Source organism: Vigna angularis, chromosome 1 (genome assembly GCF_016808095.1).
Source record: "Vigna angularis cultivar LongXiaoDou No.4 chromosome 1, ASM1680809v1, whole genome shotgun sequence".
In the NCBI taxonomy this organism is placed as follows: Eukaryota; Viridiplantae; Streptophyta; class Magnoliopsida; order Fabales; family Fabaceae; genus Vigna; species Vigna angularis.
The window spans coordinates 8,561,705-8,581,950 of NC_068970.1; the positions used below are offsets into that span (position 1 = coordinate 8,561,705).

The following is a 20,246-nucleotide window of genomic DNA, read 5'->3' on the forward strand; positions in this document are numbered from 1 at the left end:
CTCTTATTTATAGGAAGAGAAATTACTCTCATCACATGTCTAATCACCTCATAATAAAAAAATTAAAGAGGATTATATTTCAAGGTATCCACTAATTGGAATTGCAAGCTACTCTTAGTGTAAAATGTGCTAAAGAATATACTAAAATGTTTGCTCTAAGCTTGCTTTCTCTCAAGTGCATATGCTATAAGTTGTTAGTTTTTTAAAGTGTCTACTTCATTATAGTTGCGTTGGACGAAGAACACCTTCCGTTAAGCAAGTTATTCATGTCATCGCTAGGCACAAAATAATTATCATTAAGGGTCACCTATTTTTTTTATAAAGGAATGGTGAGCATTGATCCATGCTTTAAGGTTAAATCAAATTATGAAGATTATTTAGAATTTTCAGGTAAGGAGAGATACTCAGTTTATCTTAATATATCATTTTAAAATATAGTTATTTCGCTGCAACAATTTAGTTAGATAATCTTCTATTGTATGTTGAGTATAAAATTCTTTACTTGCATACGAGTATGAAGTTCTTTAGTAGAGTCAACAAGCACTTTGTCTGTGTTTGACATTCATTAAATGTATATATAATTTGGTATTATTGTGTTGCATGTAAGTTTCTTGATCATTCATTTCAAGGTTCATTTGTATCGTGTGAGTAAAATGTTATTTAGATGCATGTTGATATTGAAGTTATTGATTTGGATGTTGAACTAATATTATTTTTTATTTGTCTAATTGGAGTCTTCATTTTTCTTTTAGCCCTAAAGATAAAGTAATTTCATTATTGTATTTTTATAGAAATAATATTTTGAGATGAGAGGGGAGTGTTGTTTGGGTTCGAGTGAGTTAATTTTGTTTTTACAGTTGTTGAAATCGAAAGTGTTTAAGCGAAGGTCCAAGTCACTATAATAAGTGTTTCTTCTAATGCTCACACTCAATTAAATTAAAAACGCTTGATTGCAAATGTAGTGTCTCAATTATTCAAATGCGTGTTTAATCCAATGTCCTTGCTCAACGAAATAAAAAATAATTAAGTAAATGTATTGTTTGAGTTACTACAGTGAGTGTATTGTTTAATGTCTTTTCTCAATGAATATACTGGTTTAATAACTCAAATGAGAGTTTTATCATATTTCGTTAGAGAAACTATTTTCACTTAAATTGAGTAATATTGAATTATAAATTTGAATGATTTATTGTTTTAATTAAAGTAAGGTGTGACACACACATACATGTAATGGAGATGTGAGTGACATGCTTATGTATGACATGTGATTAGAAGTTACATACTGAAATGATTTATAGACTATGACTTGATATGAAGTATTCATTATTAAAACTTATAAAGAGATATTTGACTTCATAAATAGTCTCCAACAACATGAAGTAAGACATTACTGGTGGTGAAAGATTGAAACGTAATTTATTATTCATGTGACATATTATTAGTTTTGGATTTTGAACATCTTAAACCTATTACGAATATGTAAAACGTGTACATGTTTAAATGATAAATGCGTTGTTCTATGATGGTCTATGATAAGACTTGTTTAATAGTGTGTTTAAAAGGGTGTAAAAAAATATTAATAGGAAATGTCTATGATAGATGGTTCGTGAGTAATTTGAATACATATACCATTTTAGATATTAATAACTTTTGTTGGTTCACTACATATTTACTACTTTCTACATCCATAGGACCAAAAGGAGATCAGAAAAGTAGGTATGGTGGAAGAAGATGGAATGAGGAAGGACGACATTTTTGTTTGAACGAAGAATAAATGAAGATTTTTAGTGGCACCCATGCAATTCTAAGTTCACCCTAACTCTCAAATACTCGGGACCTTATTAAGTTGTAACATTTTTATGCTTAGAATGTTTGTTATGGTTTAGTAATTATAATGTATAGGGATGAGCTTGAAATAAATCATGTACAAATATTACGAGAGTTTATTAATGTGAATTTTATGTTGGTCGAATGATTTTAAATTGACTGATATTTATTGTTTGACTTAATTTCTACCTTTTTGTCATGTTGCAATTCTCCCATGGACCGAGATGTATGTTGTCTTATTGGAATCATAGTGAAGTTTTAGTCAATTACTAGACATATAATAAATTACCAGTGGGAAGAGGAATTCTCAGTGTAAGTATTTTAATTTTTATGTTATAACACAAGTGTATGAAATAAAAGGTGATAATTAAATTTAATTATGTAAAATCGTTAGTTTATTTAGTTAGATGCTTGAAGTGTGTATGAGAATTGTATAGTGTAGGTAATTACAGGTTTTATTAATAGTATAAATAGTTAGATTTTCATATAGATTGACTTTGATTATGAGCTTGGTGTGTTGTAACAAAAAAGAAGAGAAGAAAAAATAAATGTCTGGACAGTTTTTTACTCCATCTCCTTTAACTTCACAAAAGATTTTTTTTTTATTTAAAAACATTCTTTGAATTACACGAAAGTTATTTTTAATTTTAACTTATAAATTATAATTTATATATTTTTTATTTTCAAAATACCCAATTTAAAAAGACAAAATAGAAATTTTTTTATATGGAATGCAGGAAAAAAAAGTTATGGATTCCTGATGTGATTAGATCATTTGTCCAAACAGTAGTGATTGAATCTCTTATACTTTCACAAAAGGCAACAATTACTTCAGTTATTTTCTTCTTCGTTATCCTCTCTTCTCCAACTTTTATTTCTCTCTCAAATTCAAAGAACCATAATTATGTTTTTTCCATTTACTATAAATGCTAATGATAAGTATGAGGAGAAATATTTGAATTTGAAATATGCAATAAAGAACCTAGCTAAATTATGAAAGAATCATGGTTTTGGACTTGTACAAAAGTATTGAATTCTAAAATGCCACAAACTTCAAAGTTATCAAAATTAACAACTAATTCTTGAGGGTAAAAAGGTCTTTTAAATATTTCATAAAAATTCACGTGACTTCACCTAATTTTACATGCAAAATAGAGTGAAGATATTTTGGACCATTGTAACTTTAGAGCTTCCATTATTTATACAGCTACCTAACAATCATTTTCATTATTTTAAAATTTATTTTTATTTATTTTTATCATCTAATATGAAATTTTATTATTAAAGAAATTGTCAGAGAAATGAATGTTAAATTATTACTTTCCTTATATCAACAATAATAAGATAAAAAGTTTGTTATAACAAAATATTAATCATGTTGATTGATTATTTTGTTTTCACGATGAGTCTAGGGGTTTAACCGTCTTTTAGTTTATGTGCATCCCTTGAAGAATTATAAAGGATGTTGGTCTGTGCATGCACTTACATAACTGCAGTGCAGGGGCACCTGTAGCCGCTTTTCTACTCAGCAATGGAAACCCTAGACTCAGCACCATCAACTCCAGCAAGAACCACTGATTCGGAGCATCAAACACCATCACCATTACCGCCATCGGTGCTCAGACTGTGGAGGCCTCAAGCGCAAAGAAATTTGAGGAACCAATGGTCACAATTGGCGTCGCTCAAAAATCGATGGTTCTCTGCTTCGTCTGCAGGAAGATCTCATGCAACTGCTCTCGTTAATTCTCATCTCTCCCAAAGGTCTTATCAATACGTTGAGTTTCATTCTATTGCCATAAAGACATAGGAACAGTATGTACTTAATTGAATTTGGAACATAGGAACAGTGTGAGCTTAATTGAATTTGAAAATTTGGATGTTTTCTTCCGATGGAGCTTTTCGCGGAGTTGTATCCGTTCGAGTATTCCTGCTCTGGCGAGTTATTTTTTATTTTTTTAATTAATGAGATTTTTTTTGTTTGGCCTGTAAGGTGTTTGTGGTTATGCTGTTTTGATTGTTGTTTTGTAATTGATGTAGGTACATGCCTGATATGAAATTAGGTGTTCTGAGCGATATGCCTGGTATAAGAAAGAGAGCTTGTTTGAAGCTATTTAAGCGGCAGGTATTGTTAATTTTTGTTTTATTGTCCTTCTTCAACTTCTGTGGAAAGTGTTTTTTTTTTCTTTTTTGCATTAAGATTGTTTGATTTTAAGCTAGCTATTTCGAATATCACACAATGACATCAAACTCTATTTCACATTTCACTTTATCAGGGGAAAAGAAAAATCAGTGCATGGTCTTGGTTTGACAAGAGAGGTCATGGATTTAGTTTCTGATGAACTAAAGATAAAATAAACATTTTGTATTGGAATTCGAAGTAAATTGAATTTGTTTATATTATACTTGGATTCACCCTATCATGCCTTTGTGTCTACCATATAATGAATGCCGGGAGTTTGGTTGTATTCTCCCTGTTGCATCTGATGAAACTGCCAATTGTAGACTTGATAGATTATTGGTGGTAGCAGATGAACTCTTTCCAGTAAATTATCATTAGTTTGCAAAAATGCTATTTTTCATGGTTTTAGTAATTATTTTGTACATGTTTATAAGAAATAATTCCACTTTGCTTTTTGCAAATTTGTCAAAGGCCAGTTATGTATTTATTTATATCATATAGAACCTCTGTGTGTTGAGACTAATATACAGATTTTTTATGCTGAAAGTTGATCTCTTTTACTTCTCTGTAACTTCCATTTGGATATTCAGCACACAGCATAAATGACAAGATTTAGTTCACATTGGAGCTTTATATAAGCCATATTTTGTCTGATTTAATATGAACTTTGACATCACATGTTGGTAGCGTGGCAGTGGGTTCTTTTTGTGATCAATTTCTTTCACTTATCCGCATTAACATAGGGTCTACTTGGAGCCACTAATTCTCTTTTGGCCTACCATTATAAATATTTCAATATATACTTATCCTTTGAGAAAACATAAGAGTAGTGAGCTGGACTGTTTTAGATAAGTTTCTCATACGAAGTATGCCTTTTATTCTAAATTGAGAAGGTGAATCTGTAGTTGCTTTTATATTGCTATTTTTTTTTGTGTGTGTGTGATTTTGAATGGTGAACATAACTGTGGGTCTGAGGTTAGAGAAGTCTGGGTAGCGAAATTTATGTGTGCTCTTGTTCACAATAGTGGTTGATGTGCTTAAACAGATGTCCTCAGATATTCAAATATTTGATGTTTTCTGAATTAAAATTATGCAGAAATTTGGAAGGCCTCACTCACTTTAGGATCCCTTGGTTATAAATGTCTCATAGTGTTGATAGTTGTAAGGGTGTGTTTTTTTTCTCACTGATTATATTACCTGCAGTCAAGCATGTATGTTCATTATTTTCATTTTCTACCTCTTTTTGATATCCCAATTTAGGGTTGGGGTTGTTTAAAATGATTAAGATTCCATGGGAGTTGTTTGTAGTCTGGAGTGGAAGAGGAGATCATCTTGGTAGTGGGAAGTTTACTGTAGGTTCAAGAACAACGGAAGTGAGATATTGGAAATCCGGTGTCCTAAAAACATTACGTTGGTTGATGTGTTTAATCATCAGGAATTAAACCCGTGACACCTCTAGCCAAACACAAGGGCATGCTGTGCTTTATTTTACTTGATAAAGTGAATAATGAAATGCTATTTGTTGTCTGAGTGATATCCTCAATAGCTTGTTTTTAAAAGTAATACTCGGGGTAAGGTTTTGACTAGAATGGTTGAGATGTTATTAACCTAGTTAGTATCAGTACTCATGCAATGCAAGTTTTTGAAAGTTTATTCCTTAAGTATACAGTCCTTTTAGACACCAGTTTATTTGAGTCTACTTGAAGGTTCCTATAGTAGGTATTTTAGCATAGTTGGGTGGGAAAAAAATACTCTCCGGTTGGCTCTCCTACTTCTCTAGGATGTTTATCTAAACATAATTTCTATCGATAAGGGGTTTAATTTTTCTCAAACTAACAAAAACAGAGTGATGACAAGAGTCCTTTCTGCTTTCACCGAAAAATAGTTAATAAAAGTCAGTTATTTTTGTACATCTGTTCAGACGGATACCTTATTCTCTCGTTAATCTTATTATTCTCCTCCCATATAAATATCTTTTATTTAAAAAATAACCTTTAAAGTATATGACATCATTTTAATATCTATTGCTGTGGTTATTGTACTTGATTCAGGAACTGCGAAGGAGCAAATTATTGTTGTGTTATAAGGACATGGTATGTCACATCTATATTGTTTAGTTTCAATCGGGAGCCATTGATATATTTGTACTAGCAAAGAAATGTAACGGCATATTTTGACATGTATTAATTACATAAGCTGCTTGATGGACTAAAATTCATTGTTGAGGCCATATAATTTTAGTCAATGAATTCCAAATTTTTGTTCAATATTCTAGTGACTCTTTAACATATCTGTGCTTAATAAATATAGCTGTCACATACGCATGGTTAAAGTAGGCGATTGTTTTACTTAAAAATGCTGATTGTATTTATGTTTTATTTTTATTTTTATTTTTTTGTAACTTCAGGTGGGTATTGTAAGTGACATGATCAATGTTAGCAGATCGATGAAGTGTTTCTTCAAAGGATCAAGCAGTAGTCCTCTGTTACAGTTTTCTTATAACTCTGCAGACCAGAGTGACTTTGGAGATGCTGGAGATGGTGGTGGAATTCCAGTATTTACATTTTATTCAATCACTTCACATGGTATGGCAATATTTGCTGAATAAGTAATTGATAGTTTATACAGCTACCCAGTTGTTGAGACAATTTGCCAGTAATTTTCCCAGTTCCTTCATTTTTTTTCTGAATATATTTTCACATGAGGACGTAATTCTTATATCTTGCTAATAATAAGTATTCATCGTAGAATCTTTTAATCCTCAGAGGGAATATTGATTTCATTTTAAGCATTATATACTTACTAACCACAGAGTAAGTTTATGGGGATGTTGCAACAATGAGACTGTATTTCGCAATTTTTCCTATTAAATTGGATAAAGATTGTGATATAATCCAATAAAGGGGAAGAGAAATTTTCAGAATGCATACTTTTTTCTTTCTGATAGAGTTGTCAGCTGTTAGTACTATGCATTGTTAGTCAATCATTGAGGGTTTAAGTTTAGCTTAAATATTTTTAAGGTTTAGCCTGAATATTATAGAATTTTTCAAATTGTCTCGAGGAGTTATTCCAAATCTGAAAATAATTCAACGATAACAATGTTTCTTCCACCAAAAAATCAATTCATATCTTTTACTTTCTCTCTATGTAACTAAACCGTAAGGGAGATAATAGTGTGACGCGTTACCTGAAGATTATTCATGTCAATTATGCTAAAATTGCAAGGTTTGAAATCGCAGAGAAATTTGCTGTGGAATTGGTTCAGATGTTTAGGCTGGAACTGTGTTTGAAGGTGAATTGCAATTTCTGCAAAAATATTTTCATTATATATTTGATTCCTAACTTTGTTCTTACTGGGAAACTTGCATCAAATGGGCAGCGATTACTTGTTCTTGAATTTATGTCCATTGGTTATGACACTTCAGAGGTAAAACAATTGCACTGGTCAACTCAGCTTTATGACGATGAATTCAAAGATTTGACAGACTGCAATCTGTACTGTGAAGTGACTCATGAACCAGTTCCACCAAGTTTCAGGGATGGGAAGTCTGACATTGCCTCTTTAAGATTTGACAACCAACCCAATCCTGAGATTTTACAGGTATTTAATACCACGTTTGCTTTTGAATTCATTTACATTTGAGGTTTAAATATATAAAATTGATTTATTTCCATCATTTAGAAACTGCACTACGATCTGGAAATCTAAATTAGAATATGATACATTAGCCGAACTGTAAATCTATTTTAATTAGACTAAATTAGTTTTGGGGCGGAGAGGGATGTAAGCTAACATGATAAGAGTCCGGTGCGATTTTAGTAAATGCCGTAAGTCTTCGCAAGGGTTCATTCGCAGTTTCTTATATACTGGAGTTTCCCATCTCTCTCTGATTGAAGAAACAATGTAATGTCGGAAATAAATTTGTGCAGTTACTAAAATTGAAAAAAAAAATGAAAAGCAAGTTTGTAAGTCGATGACGTAAGAATACTGTGAATGAATACTTATGCCACTTGGAGCAGAACATGTTTTTGCTATTTTATGCGTAATATAAGTTTCCTTCTTATAATATGATATTTTCTAAATATATTGTACATAACAGGTTTATTTAACAACATGGCTTGCAGAGGCAAACGTAGACACTCTCAAGTAAGATTGCGACGAAGTTCATATATGTAGTTCATGAATCTGTTTATCAGTGTCTAAAATGCTTCTAATCTCCCCCACCCTCTCCTTTCCCTCTTTAATTAGAGTGAATGAGATATTTACAGTGGTTGGCGAGGAAATGCATGTTAGCATTGTTTAAAGCTGCCGTCAACAGGAATGAGTCTTTAACATTGAGTGACATTCTTTTTAGACGTTTTCATAGTTGACCATGCGAAAAGAGTGGTAAGAGTTGCTTATTGCTTGCTGTTGCTGTTAAAAATGATAATTTTAGATGACTAATTTTAGTCTCACAACACTAACAAATTGTGGACAGACAGGATCTTCATATGTGGATGAAATTTGTTCAAAGGAAAAATTAGCAGAATTGGTGTCTGCATATAGATAATATGCTCAATATATTGCAAATATGAGGGAGGTACTAAACTATTTTTCTATGGCGAATTTATTTTCCCCTTTAAACCCTCTAGGAAAGTTTATACATTTTGAATGTTATAACTGTATAGTTGGAAAGAACCCACAGACAACAACGATTGGGTTTGGCTATTTGGATTTTGAACTGGGTTAACTGATATGGTCCAAAAAGCTGTTATGAAGAAGAAATATATTTAAATAAAATGTTGGCCGAAAATTAACTTCAAAAGTATGTCGTCAATCAGTTTAATTTTTTCTTTTAAAAATTGAAATTTGTAAACTGTTGTGTTTGTTTATTATATTATAGATGTAAAGTGATTAGAAGCAGGGTGTTTTGGTTGCTTTCTGAAGAAACAATGGATAACTGTCAGTGTTGTATATATATGTTTGCTTTCCAGCTTTGTCTTTTGGCATCTTCCCTTGGATGTGCGCAAGTGCGATTGGTTGAAAACATAGTACAAGTTCATTTGCGTGGTAAAAGGACGAATTTTGTCGCTGTCAAGGTCCGAGTTCATTTATTATTAGGATGATGACTTTCATGCATTCGCTGATATGAATGGTCAATTCATAATAGCATCCCAAGACGTTGACCAATCCAATTTTTCAATAATTTTTTTCCACAATTAATGGAAACTAAGCTGTCACTGCTGAAAGATAATAACTTTAATCATGATATGATACTTTGGACCACTTTAGAAATATATGGATCAGCACCCGCCGGCGGTTCGCATCATATGTCCAACAAATAAAATACGTCGAACACAGGAAACATGCGCTGAATTTTTGGGACAACTGAATGAGAAACTTAAAAGTTCAAAATCTTAAATGGAACGAAAGATGCTTACGAGTGCGAATAAAACTGAAACTCAGGCCACGCACATATTAAATTCTACATATGAATCAGACAATCGACCCATATGATTTAGAACATGAAATATACAGCCTATGGTATTTTTTTGCTCAGATATTTCACTAAGTACTGAGGTTATATTATATTAGTACATACATATAAAGGAAGATGATTTAGAATTGGAATTATAGAAATAATTAAAGAACCAGTTTAAGATCTTATGTTCTTTAAAGAAAACAATTAAACATTGAACAGCTCATGCTTAAAGTAATCAGCTAAAAACGAGCCAAATGGTATGATTAAAACTAAGTAAACTGCATATCTTATCTTAATATATATACAAAAGGCTTGGAACCTGAAAACCAAGGTAAAAGATAACTAGATTGCGAAGATCTAGACATACATACATACATTCATATATAGATTGAAAAGATCTAACAGCCTCCATGGTTGGGGAGGCAATCTAGTACCATTCTTCTCCTACACTGCCAGTTGTATGGTTCTATGGCGATGAAGTGCAATAATATAAGTTGAAAGAAAACGGACCATAAACAGGATGTTGCGGAGACAACTGACCAAGAAAGATGGAAAAATGAATTAATTAATTATCAAAGTGAAAGACATTGTACCCTGTCTGGGAGATTTCTAGGCATTGGAACTGCGGTAACATATTTCTGGGGGAATGATTTTTGAGCATTTGCAGTTGAATCAGATGATGAGGTTTCTGCCCCATCATTTTGCCCCCGACCATGGAACTTGGCAAATCGATTGATCACAGAAAATCTTTCTAAATCCTGACATTCCAATCTCAAGTCCAAAATTGAGGCTCTGCTATCCAATCTGCATAATCAATATAAAAATTGTTAAAAAAATAAGCAAAAGGATCGAAAAACCAAAGCAACAGACAGAGAGAAAATAATAACCAAAACTTAAAAACAAAGCAGTATATGTGTATGAGATATTGCAGATATCATCATTACCAAGAAAAACCAAAAAATAGGTGGTGCATACTGTTATATAAAAAAGTTTAGTAAATTTACAGTCCATCAGGAGAGGCATGTTAATATCATTGATATAATTTTTTTTCTTCTATGCTTTCTAATCTTGCAATTTACATGAGATGAGATACATGTTTAAAAGTTCAGAAACTGAAAACTTCTACCATCATAAACACACTTGGTTTTTTCTACACTAACAATAGAAATATGAACCTTTCCACACTAATACAAGTGGAAACAGGATATCCAACCTAAATTTCCAGAAATGACCTGTCTGTATATTTCACAAGCAACTGAACCCATTCCTCAGATAAAGAAGAAAGTAAAATGGTCAGAAAATATTCCATATTTGAACGTGTCAAATTTCTACCGAAATTATTACTACTGAAGAACATTAAAAGGCCACGACTTATTAAACTCATTATTTATTCAAGACACAATAGCAAAGCACCTATTCATCTGTATTCATACACAAATGACCCTGCATATGAAATCTGTTACCCACACAGACCACAGTATTGGCCAAGGCCATGAGAAAAATAAACACTGATAGTACCTCAATATATCATTTTCCAGTTTTCTCGCTCTACTATCGAAGTCTTCCACTTTCAAATTGTACTGGTCAAATTTCGCAGATGCTTTAAGCTTATCGGGCAGGCTACAGAATACACCAGTAAGAAAATTAATGGTTGTGATATAACATATCTGAAACATGGAATCATGCATGTATGGTAAATATTAAGGGCTTTTAGGGAGCTTATTTCAGACTATCATAAGGTTCGTGCATGTGTTTGGTCAAGCTTATGAAGTAGCTAATGACTCTTCTATGAGGTCTTTTTGGCTTATTTCAGTATGCTTTGTAGTGAAGCTTGTACAAATAAGCTTGTTAATAAATGCTCAACTACGTTGTTCACTCATTGATCAAATTTCCCATTTAAAAAAGAATAAAAAAATCTTACATGCTTTTGCTTCCAGGGGACATGATTGTGTCATTTCCTGTTTGAGAGATGGAACTGCATGCATCTCCTAACACTAATCTAGCAACAGAGTAGACCAAACTTTCATAATGCAACTTGACATCTGCAGAGAGAACTACAGCAGGAGGGGGATTAAGTAGTTGCTGCATAAGCTGTGTCGTCAACACAAGCCTTCTTTTGGACTTCATTGGCACATCTTCAATTAGTTCAGCTTCATCCTCAATCTAAAGTCATATACGAGCAGCATGAACTTCTAGTAGCAAATGAATTAACATATTTAGTTTAGATTGATTTAATTATGAACAAACCTTCTCAACCAATCTATTTGCAGCTTGGGCCCAGTCTAATTCTGCCACACTGCCAAGTAGTAAAGAACCTCAATCTCAGAAATAAGAAGGCAAAAACACACTGATAAATATACAATAAGATTATATATATATATATATATATATATATATATATATATATATATATATATATATATAGAGAGAGAGAGAGAGAGAGAGAGAGAGAGAGAGAGCAAAAGTATGAGGCATAAAATACTTCTAAGAAACTAAAAACAGATCTAGCAAAGATTAAGGACCTTTTGTAACTTTTAGTCATCAGAAATAGTAATAGAAAATTATAAGTGCATTAAATCTACATTTAGTTAGCTCATTTTATGTTAAGAACCTAAAATCAAAATCATAAGCGAACTTGGGACTGAGTTGTTTTCTGTGAAATAATCTAAGGCAAGAAAGTGGGATAAATCACATCATTTTGTCAATCACCTGATATCTTGAAGCCTTTCACCCTGACTCAGCTCTTTATGCCATGGTATAAGTTCAGATGTGGAACTTTTACGCTTCTTTGGTCGCATACTAGATGACAAATCAGGTTCAACTGCAGGAGGAAGTAATGACTGAGAAGGCAGATGCTCATTCGAAACCGAAGTAAGCATGGGATTTTGCCCAGCATCATTGAGACTATTAGCTTGCTCCATTGAATTAGTAAGATGCAAACTACCAGATTGGTTCCTCATGATTAAAGGCTGCTCCAAAATCTTTGGTGGAGTCATTGTTCGCATATCATACATTTGCAACATCTTACCATTTTTAAAAGTTCCATACTGCTCAAACCACGACGGAGCCATCTGAGGATTTATCACAGAATGCTCACTTCCAACAGCAGTTACTTTGTTATTATTACCAACATTAAGAGCATTTCTCTGACTATATCCAATCACCTCCGGAGAAGATGCATTAGTATCTCGACGAGCATCACCCACCTTTGTTGAAAAGTTTACCAAGTTCGGATCTGATGGTGGCACTGAAGAACTATTATCTGACAAATCTTTGACTATGTTATTGTATCCATACGATTGTTGTCCACGGTTGGAATCTATCTGTTGCTTTTCCATCATATTATCTGAAACCTTGAATCTCTTGACATCCCGGTTACTAGGATCAATCTCCACATTTTTCATGGACTGAACTTGATTTAGCATAGAGACATTCGGATGCAAGAAATTATTTGGTCTTAAAGATCGGCCAAAATCTTCAATATCTTTAGAGGTAGCAGCTGGGCTTGATTGAGGTGCATCAGATATATATTTCACATGTTCCTTCGTGTGTGAAGCATTTGCAGTCTCTTCAACAGCATCAACACTCTCAGACAACACCTGCTGCACAGAAAGGTTACCATCATTCTCTGAATCTTCAATACCTGGCTTCTGTGGTCCTGTTGTCGTCTCATAAATATTATTTGGTCGGGGATGGGATGGAATCTTCAAAGCATTAGGATGTTGCTTGCTAGAAACACTTGTCCATACATTGTGTAATACTTTTGAATGGGCACCCTGTGGAGATGTTGTAACAGAAGAATGAGGAGCAATGCCAGCTTCCATTGCTGAAGATTTCATGAAAGGATCTCCAGCACGGATTTGATTCATACTATCCATCTGGGACATCTCCTGAGCAGATTGCAATTCAGATTGACTAGTTTGAGCTCTTTCACAATACTCATCTACTTGATTACTGGAAGCAGTCCGATCAAAAAACATTGCATTATCAGATTGGGTGTTTGCTACTTGTCCACCAAGATTAGCAACGTTCTGATTTTGAGTATGGATCCTTGGAAAAGGAAAGCCCGCAGCAAAACCCTGTGGAATATTTCCCAGTGCACTGTACTGTGAGGCTTTGTCAAATAGTTGTCCTGAGGAACCTACGTTATTTCTAAGCTCGTGAGGTGACTCTCGAGGAGGAAAAGTATGAGTAGCAGACAACCAAGTAGGACCCTTATCCCCTGTCTCAGATGCAACATGTTGTGGTGTGGCATGAGATGATGTCATAGGAAGCCTTTGAGTGGGAGGAGCCAGTTGCAAACCAAAGCCCTGAGACAAAGAACCTTGATTTCGTTGAGGATGTACAGAAGACCCATCCGAAGATTCTGCATCCATCACCCTGGAAGATAAAGGGCGGTTAGAAGTGCTTGTGTTTGTTGCAATGCCATGCTCCCTTGACTGATCCACTTTATGAAGAAGCTCAAGAATATTTTGACTACAATAATTTAACAAATAAAACAAATTGTTGAGCTAAGGTCACCATGTACGTCATGGAAGAGTAGAGTTGTAGGCAAACAAAAGAAAGAGACACAAGTAAAACAGGGTTTTAGTACCCAATTAGACAGAAGCAAGCATATGAAAAACTAAAACAAAGACAAGTCATGGTTACCTCCTATAAGAGAACACTAAACAATAATTTAGAAGGAAATCGTATGACACACTAAACTTTTTAGGTCAACAAAACCAACAAAATTTTCAAATTCAACTACCTGGGCGAAGCAGTCTTGTTCGAGGCATAATTACCAACACTTCTATCATATGTAGTCAATGTTTTGGGTATATGACCAGATATCATGCTTTTTGAAGCATTGTCATCTATAGGTTTTGAGTCAACCTGAAAAGCATATGTATTCCTATGTCAAATTCCAAAGTATTTAACTTTTTGATTGTGCAATGAATAGAGAAAACTTTGAGCAATCAATCTAGTCACACTTATAATAAGGGCAAAGTCCTAACATTACCTTCTCTGTTTCATTATAAATCCCATCAGAATGACTGTATTTTGACTGGCCAGGATGGCTTTGGTCCTGACCTTTAAATCCTCCTATTGGTTGATGTGGTGTAGGCTGTGAATTTAAGGCATGTTTATTTCCATAAGGTTCTATGTCAACACCGCCAACCCCCGTTGGGTGATACTGAAATTTACGAGTTACAGGAGGTCTTCTATTTCCCTGCCCAGGAAACTTTGGACTATGCAAATCACCATCAAAACTGGGACTTTCTCTCAAACCACCAGTTCTATGATGTGAAGAATTAGAAGCAAGACCATCCACTGATTTATCCTTTTTGTTAAAGTTTTCCATATCATGTGCCTCTCCTTCTGACTTTTCATTCTTTAATGATTCCAAAACTAAAGGATTCTTCTCCAAATGATGCCTATATTTTCCTGCACCTTCATTTCTTCTATAGCTACCCACAGAATCTGTCTGTCTCCATACATCAACATTAGGGAGCTGATGGTTGCTTTGCCTGCTGACCCATGTAGCACCTGAATTGGGTATGCCAGCAATGCCATTAATACCAGAATCATCCCCACAAACCTGCATATTACCTGAAGACTTTGCATGTTCCAACACACCAGACGAATTTGTATCAGAATCAGGTTCCCACATTGCAGGAACCTGATTCATATCCTCTTGCACAGCTTTGTCATGATGAGGCTGCAAAACACTTTCACTTTCACGGATCTTTATACGAGAATTGTTACTAGGAGTGGGTGATTTAATAGCATTCCACCCATTAGATCTATTGAATTGCTCACCGCTACTATTAGGGGATGACAGTGTCTGTTGATGGGACCAAGAACCTGAAATAACCTTATCATTTACTTCTAAGCCTGAGGTATTAGCAGCATTCCCATAACTGTGACTCCCCTCTGCAATTGGTTTTTGTTGAGGGCTGCAATCTAACCATTTTCCTCGTTCTAAAAACTGTGGAATTGATCTTTGAGAAGAATCAGTCTGTAACCTGTCTTGCTGTTCCTGTGCAGTATCAGCACCTGACTGATGAAATCCAGGAAGACCAGAATAGTTTACAGTGGTACTGGGCCTGCTGCTGAGATCATCAGGCCGTAGAAAAGGCCTTGAATTTATATTGGGTGTTGACTGCAAGTTATTCTCAGCCCACACTGATTGCTGTTTGCTGCTATCCATGGTTGATGGCCGCTCAGTCCCAGAACGTTCATTATTCCGGAAACTTAGACCACTCCATTCTTCCTGTATACCCATTTCACTACCAGAAGTTTCAGCTACAGCAGACTGCATAAGTGCACTCCAACTCCCACTCTGAATTGATGGAACTCCACCTAAACTATCTGCGCCGTCCAGCATACTGAAACCAATTCCATCCCATAGGCTGTCATCTGAACCAAATAAAATCTTCTCTTCTGTTGGATCTAGGGTAGCCACATTCTGTGAAGAAGGAACCTGCACTACCACCTTGTCCTGAGAAGTGTCAGAAGAACCACCCAGCTCTTGCCTCCCATTAAAATCTTCAATTGGTACATCTCTTTGCTCGGAATTTACTTGCTGCAAGTTATCCATATTTAATCCACTGTTTATACCTTGAGCAAGAGAACCAAACATACTTTTTCCATGAATATCCTGTCTTGAAACTGAATTTCCATCATTTGTGTTAGTTTGATCCGAAATTGAAGCATATTGATGAACTGGAAATGAATGGCCACTGGCTGATATGTGTGGCAATGCTGGTTTGCCACCTTGAATGCGAGAATACTGATGTTGGATAGGAACCTGAGACGCAGCAGGCTTATCTGCCTGAACATGAGAATACAGGTTGGGTCTTGAGCCAGAAATTGGAAGTCCGTACAGAGACTGCTCTCCCTGATTAGGAACCAAACCCATCAGGCGCAGTTGTTCAGGAGATAACACAAGTCCATTAGAGGACCCTTGCATAACTGCAGATGCACCATGCTGGAGCCAATTTGCATTAGGCATAACTTCAGGCTGCTGCCACACAAGGTTAGGCGCCTCATTGATGGGAATGCCATTAATGAGGGATGCAGAATGGCCTGCAACTGTCTGTTTTGAAATGGAGGCCGCTGGATTCATAGAACTCTGTTGCCTAGCTTCTAGTTGATGAAGTTGTTGCTGCCTTTGAAGTTCTTGCATCTGGTTGAGCATTGCTTGCTGTTGCAAAAGCTGCATGTCATTCATCCCCGACTGCTGTCTAGGAAAAGACTGAAGCATCCCTGAATGCCGACCACTCATTTGCTGTTGACTTCCAAAAAAATCATAATTAACAGGAGACTCCGATGCATCAGTCCTAGTCATGTGTTTCTTATAATTTTCAAGACCAGGTCCTTGTTGTGACTCTAGTACAGACATTCCTCTTGACAGATTTGACATGCCATGCAAATCAGCCTCTGTATCCATTCCCAAAATATTTGCTTCATTTTGCCTCGACTGAAAAACCTGATGTCCCTGCATATAGCCATTTACAGTTGTCTGTTGGTTCGGGAGTTGATTCCTGCCAGAGTCAGGCCTCAAATTTGATTGTGCCAGGTTCAAACTATGTCGTAAATGTGGTGTGCTAGTGTGTCCCTGCTCAAAATCTTCGTACAATAACACAATTAGTAATGGAGGGAAAGATAATCAAGTTATAACTTACAAATTATGTTGAACCAGTAGAGATTTGTCAAAAAAAAAAGGTAAATGCAAGTGAATATACTGTCATTAATAAATAAGTGAGCTATTATAAAATAGGAGAATTTGACACCTAGTTCTACCTGATTGCTGTATACTGAAATTCTTCAAATTGGAAATAAAAGGAGCACCAGTTGGTCTCTGGCTACCAGCCCACAAATTGTTGCTTAGACCTGGCCAGTTCCCGTCAACTGCCTGTGAATGATACTGGCCCTGGGACAAGTTCTCTTGACCAAAAAAATTATGGACCCTGTCTCCTACTTCGTTTCCCGGCATAGATAACTCAGCCCACAAATTTTCAGAAAATAACTATTTATAAGAAAGTGTACTAAAACAAGGAAGATAAAGAAAAAGTTCCTCCAAATATTATGTTGTCCAAAAATACACCTTTGAGCTACAATCATTTAATCCTGAAAATTATTAAAGGAAAAGAATTAGAGTGCAAGAAAAAATCCATTTGAATATATTTATTAATAGATCACTATTGATCAAGTATCGCACAGAACACCGAGGATTAATGCAAAATAGTGAGATGAAAAAAATTAGTACACAAAAAAAAAAGAAAAATACACTATAATGCAAGAATAGACTTCCAGGAATGAACACTTATGTGATAATCATGGTAATGCGCAACGAAATTGCCTATCAAAAAAGAAGCCCTATAACTTCTATTTGTTTGTGGGTCAAACTTTTGGACTACAACTTCTTAACTGAACAAAAACAGATAAGTTAACAGTATCAAATCATTTCTTGAGCATTTTTTATTCGACAGGATTCTCTTTCTTACTTGCATTGGAACTATTATACTAGCTTATTATTGAAAAATTACTTAGGTTCAAACAGAAATTATCCTCCTCGAAAAGCATCCACTTATAAAAAGGACTTCTTCTTTCTGGACAAATGTGTCTCTAGCACTCACATAAATAAATAAATATATAAAATATGCTTAGCCTGAAACTCTTTGGCCAATTGAAGGATTGGTGCACAAAAGGAATCAAAGTGGCGAATATTTAGAGGCTGCAACGACTTCCCAATCAACCATAGTAATGAAGCTCGAGAAAGCAAGAAAAAACACACTTTTAAAAGTTAAAATGTATAATCAAGCATACTTCCTCCAAATTAATGCGTTGGCAAAACCAGAGCTATGCAGTAAATGCGAATAAAGTCCCACTGCGAAGCTTCTGCTTTGCATTCCCCATATGCACCATCATCTTTCCTATTTATAAATGCATGTGGCTTTAGTAATGGCATTCGATATTACTATTGGCGTTTTCACATACTCACGCCCCATAATTTGTATCTTGTCGTCCTCAAGACATCTGAAAAATGCCTTGCATTTACGGAAACTGGCAGTTATTTCTCAAAATTTAAAGCAAACTCCAACTATTTGGAGAATGATAACCACAAATATCCAGACAAGTGAACTTATCCAAGATCTTCAAAACAGCTAGTCTCTCAAAACTCTCCCCTTTAGCTCTGCACATACACGTACTCATCAACTATAGCTATTAAAAAGTGGCTCAGCACAAAATTCCATCATCTCTGCTTCCGGTTCCAAGCTCATATTGCACCCCCAAGGATAGAATCCGCAACCAATCTTCAACACCTATCCTAAAGTTAACCGAATATAATCTCCTTGCACAAATCACTTACGTGAATCAATTTGTCAGTGGAAGAAAGTCTTCCAATTCACTTTCACACGGTCTATAATAAGGTTATATTAGTATGCCAAGAATTCACACTATCTTGCCTAATACCGTATAGACCTAGAACTAGAAACAGGGTGATTGAAGCAACCAAAAACGAAAATCCAAAATCAAATTCGCACAATTCACCTGAGCTGAAACATTCTCACTTCTAAAAGGAATGAGAGGAAGCTAAGCAATCAACACGCAATTACTATTCCCCTTTCCCAACACTCCCATCAGCTGAGTTCGTCTCAAAACCGAAAATCGCTCGAAAATCTAAAAACTAGGACCGAAACGCAAAAGATCGGAAGCGCGGCACAATTCGAGCTCCCAATCAGCATTCAAATTGATGAAACAACACAAAACGAGTGCACATGCCGGCGAATTGGCGCCCAACGCGAAAAGCCAGAGACGCAAGCACAGATTTGGTTTTTCTTTTCATTTGTTTAATTTTCTCAAATAAAGGGTTCCTATAGAAAGAAGGCTAGGGTTTTGAGAGATAGAAAGATAGCCCGTGAACTCACAGTGAGATTGAGAAGGCTCCATTGAAGCTCCAAATTGATCCCGCGAGAGTGTCGAAGAAGCAAGCGTTAGGGTTTGAAGCGGTGGGAAGCAGAAGAAAACAGGACTCTCTCAGCTCACACAGATAAAGTGATCGAAATAGTGCGAAATTTTCAACGAACACAGCAACAACACTCAGGCTCGGCCCCAACGTGAGGCTCGGTGATCCGAAGCTCGTTGCTTCGGATCCGAGGCTGGGCTCTTTCAGGCTTTTTTTAGAAGATAGGTTGTATTAGCTATAGTGAGCCCAAGAGGGGAAGATATCACGTGAAGAGTTGTTGAAGGTAAATGACCAATCCAATTGAAATTTGACACGTGGCAAAGTGACGGCACAATCCCTTTTTTGGAGAGGGAATAAACTGCTGGGCGGAAAAGCCCAATCGCTTTGTTTCAGAAAAACGTGATAAAATAATTGCTTCTTTGAAAACAGTTCAATATAAATATTTATCATAACAAAAACAGCTTATACTCATAATTTATTTATCTATTTCATATATTACAATATTAAAATCAGGTTGCCATTTGATATTTTATGCCTTTTCTTCTGTTATATTATGTAATCAGTTAAAATTTATTTCTCAAGTATCAAGTTGACTTTATTTAATTTTTATTTTTAAATTGAATTTGAATGAGTTAAAAATAGTCAAAATAAAGAATATTAATTGAAATTTATTATTTATTATAAATCTAAGTACAATACTTATTTATTGCAAATAATGCATAAAATAATATGCTAGTTATTTTTAAAATATGATCCTGCTAATTTATGAAAAATCCGTAATAAGGAAAGAAATTATTAAGATTGAAAAAGTGATTGGAAAAAA

The 20,246-nt window shown here is 34.9% G+C and overlaps 2 protein-coding genes across 6 annotated transcripts; one reads left to right on the forward strand and one right to left on the reverse strand.

The window, feature by feature from the left end:
- Window positions 1–3,291: 3,291 nt before the first annotated feature.
- Window positions 3,292–8,547, forward strand: LOC108323906 (uncharacterized). Of its 4 annotated transcripts, none has more exons than XR_008246372.1 (9): window positions 3,294–3,588; window positions 3,865–3,949; window positions 6,058–6,099; window positions 6,414–6,591; window positions 7,246–7,298; window positions 7,386–7,607; window positions 8,107–8,153; window positions 8,256–8,393; window positions 8,485–8,547. XR_008246372.1 is itself a non-coding variant. In XM_017556727.2 (8 exons), exons 1-8 carry the CDS (start codon window positions 3,359–3,361, stop codon window positions 8,308–8,310), a joined length of 912 nt encoding a protein of 303 aa, XP_017412216.1. In that variant the 5' UTR covers window positions 3,294–3,358; the 3' UTR covers window positions 8,311–8,547. The 4 variants fall into 4 exon arrangements, 2 of the variants coding, with proteins under 2 accessions (XP_052727358.1, XP_017412216.1); XR_008246373.1 differs by having other exon boundaries at window positions 8,489–8,547; XM_017556727.2 differs by having other exon boundaries at window positions 8,256–8,547.
- Window positions 8,548–9,710: 1,163 nt separating this feature from the next.
- Window positions 9,711–19,642, reverse strand: LOC108343102 (uncharacterized). 2 transcript variants are annotated; one of them, XM_017581178.2, is made up of 9 exons: window positions 19,386–19,642; window positions 17,257–17,583; window positions 14,471–17,082; window positions 14,219–14,343; window positions 12,178–13,848; window positions 11,716–11,764; window positions 11,390–11,631; window positions 10,987–11,088; window positions 9,711–10,272 (listed from the first exon to the last, which is right to left on the reverse strand). In XM_017581178.2, the coding sequence occupies exons 2-9, from the start codon at window positions 17,447–17,449 to the stop codon at window positions 10,041–10,043; spliced, it is 5,226 nt and encodes a 1,741-aa protein (XP_017436667.1). In that variant the 5' UTR covers window positions 17,450–17,583; window positions 19,386–19,642; the 3' UTR covers window positions 9,711–10,040. The 2 variants fall into 2 exon arrangements, with proteins under 2 accessions (XP_017436667.1, XP_017436659.1); XM_017581170.2 differs by having other exon boundaries at window positions 12,178–13,944.
- Between the last annotated feature and the right edge of the window lie 604 nt (window positions 19,643–20,246).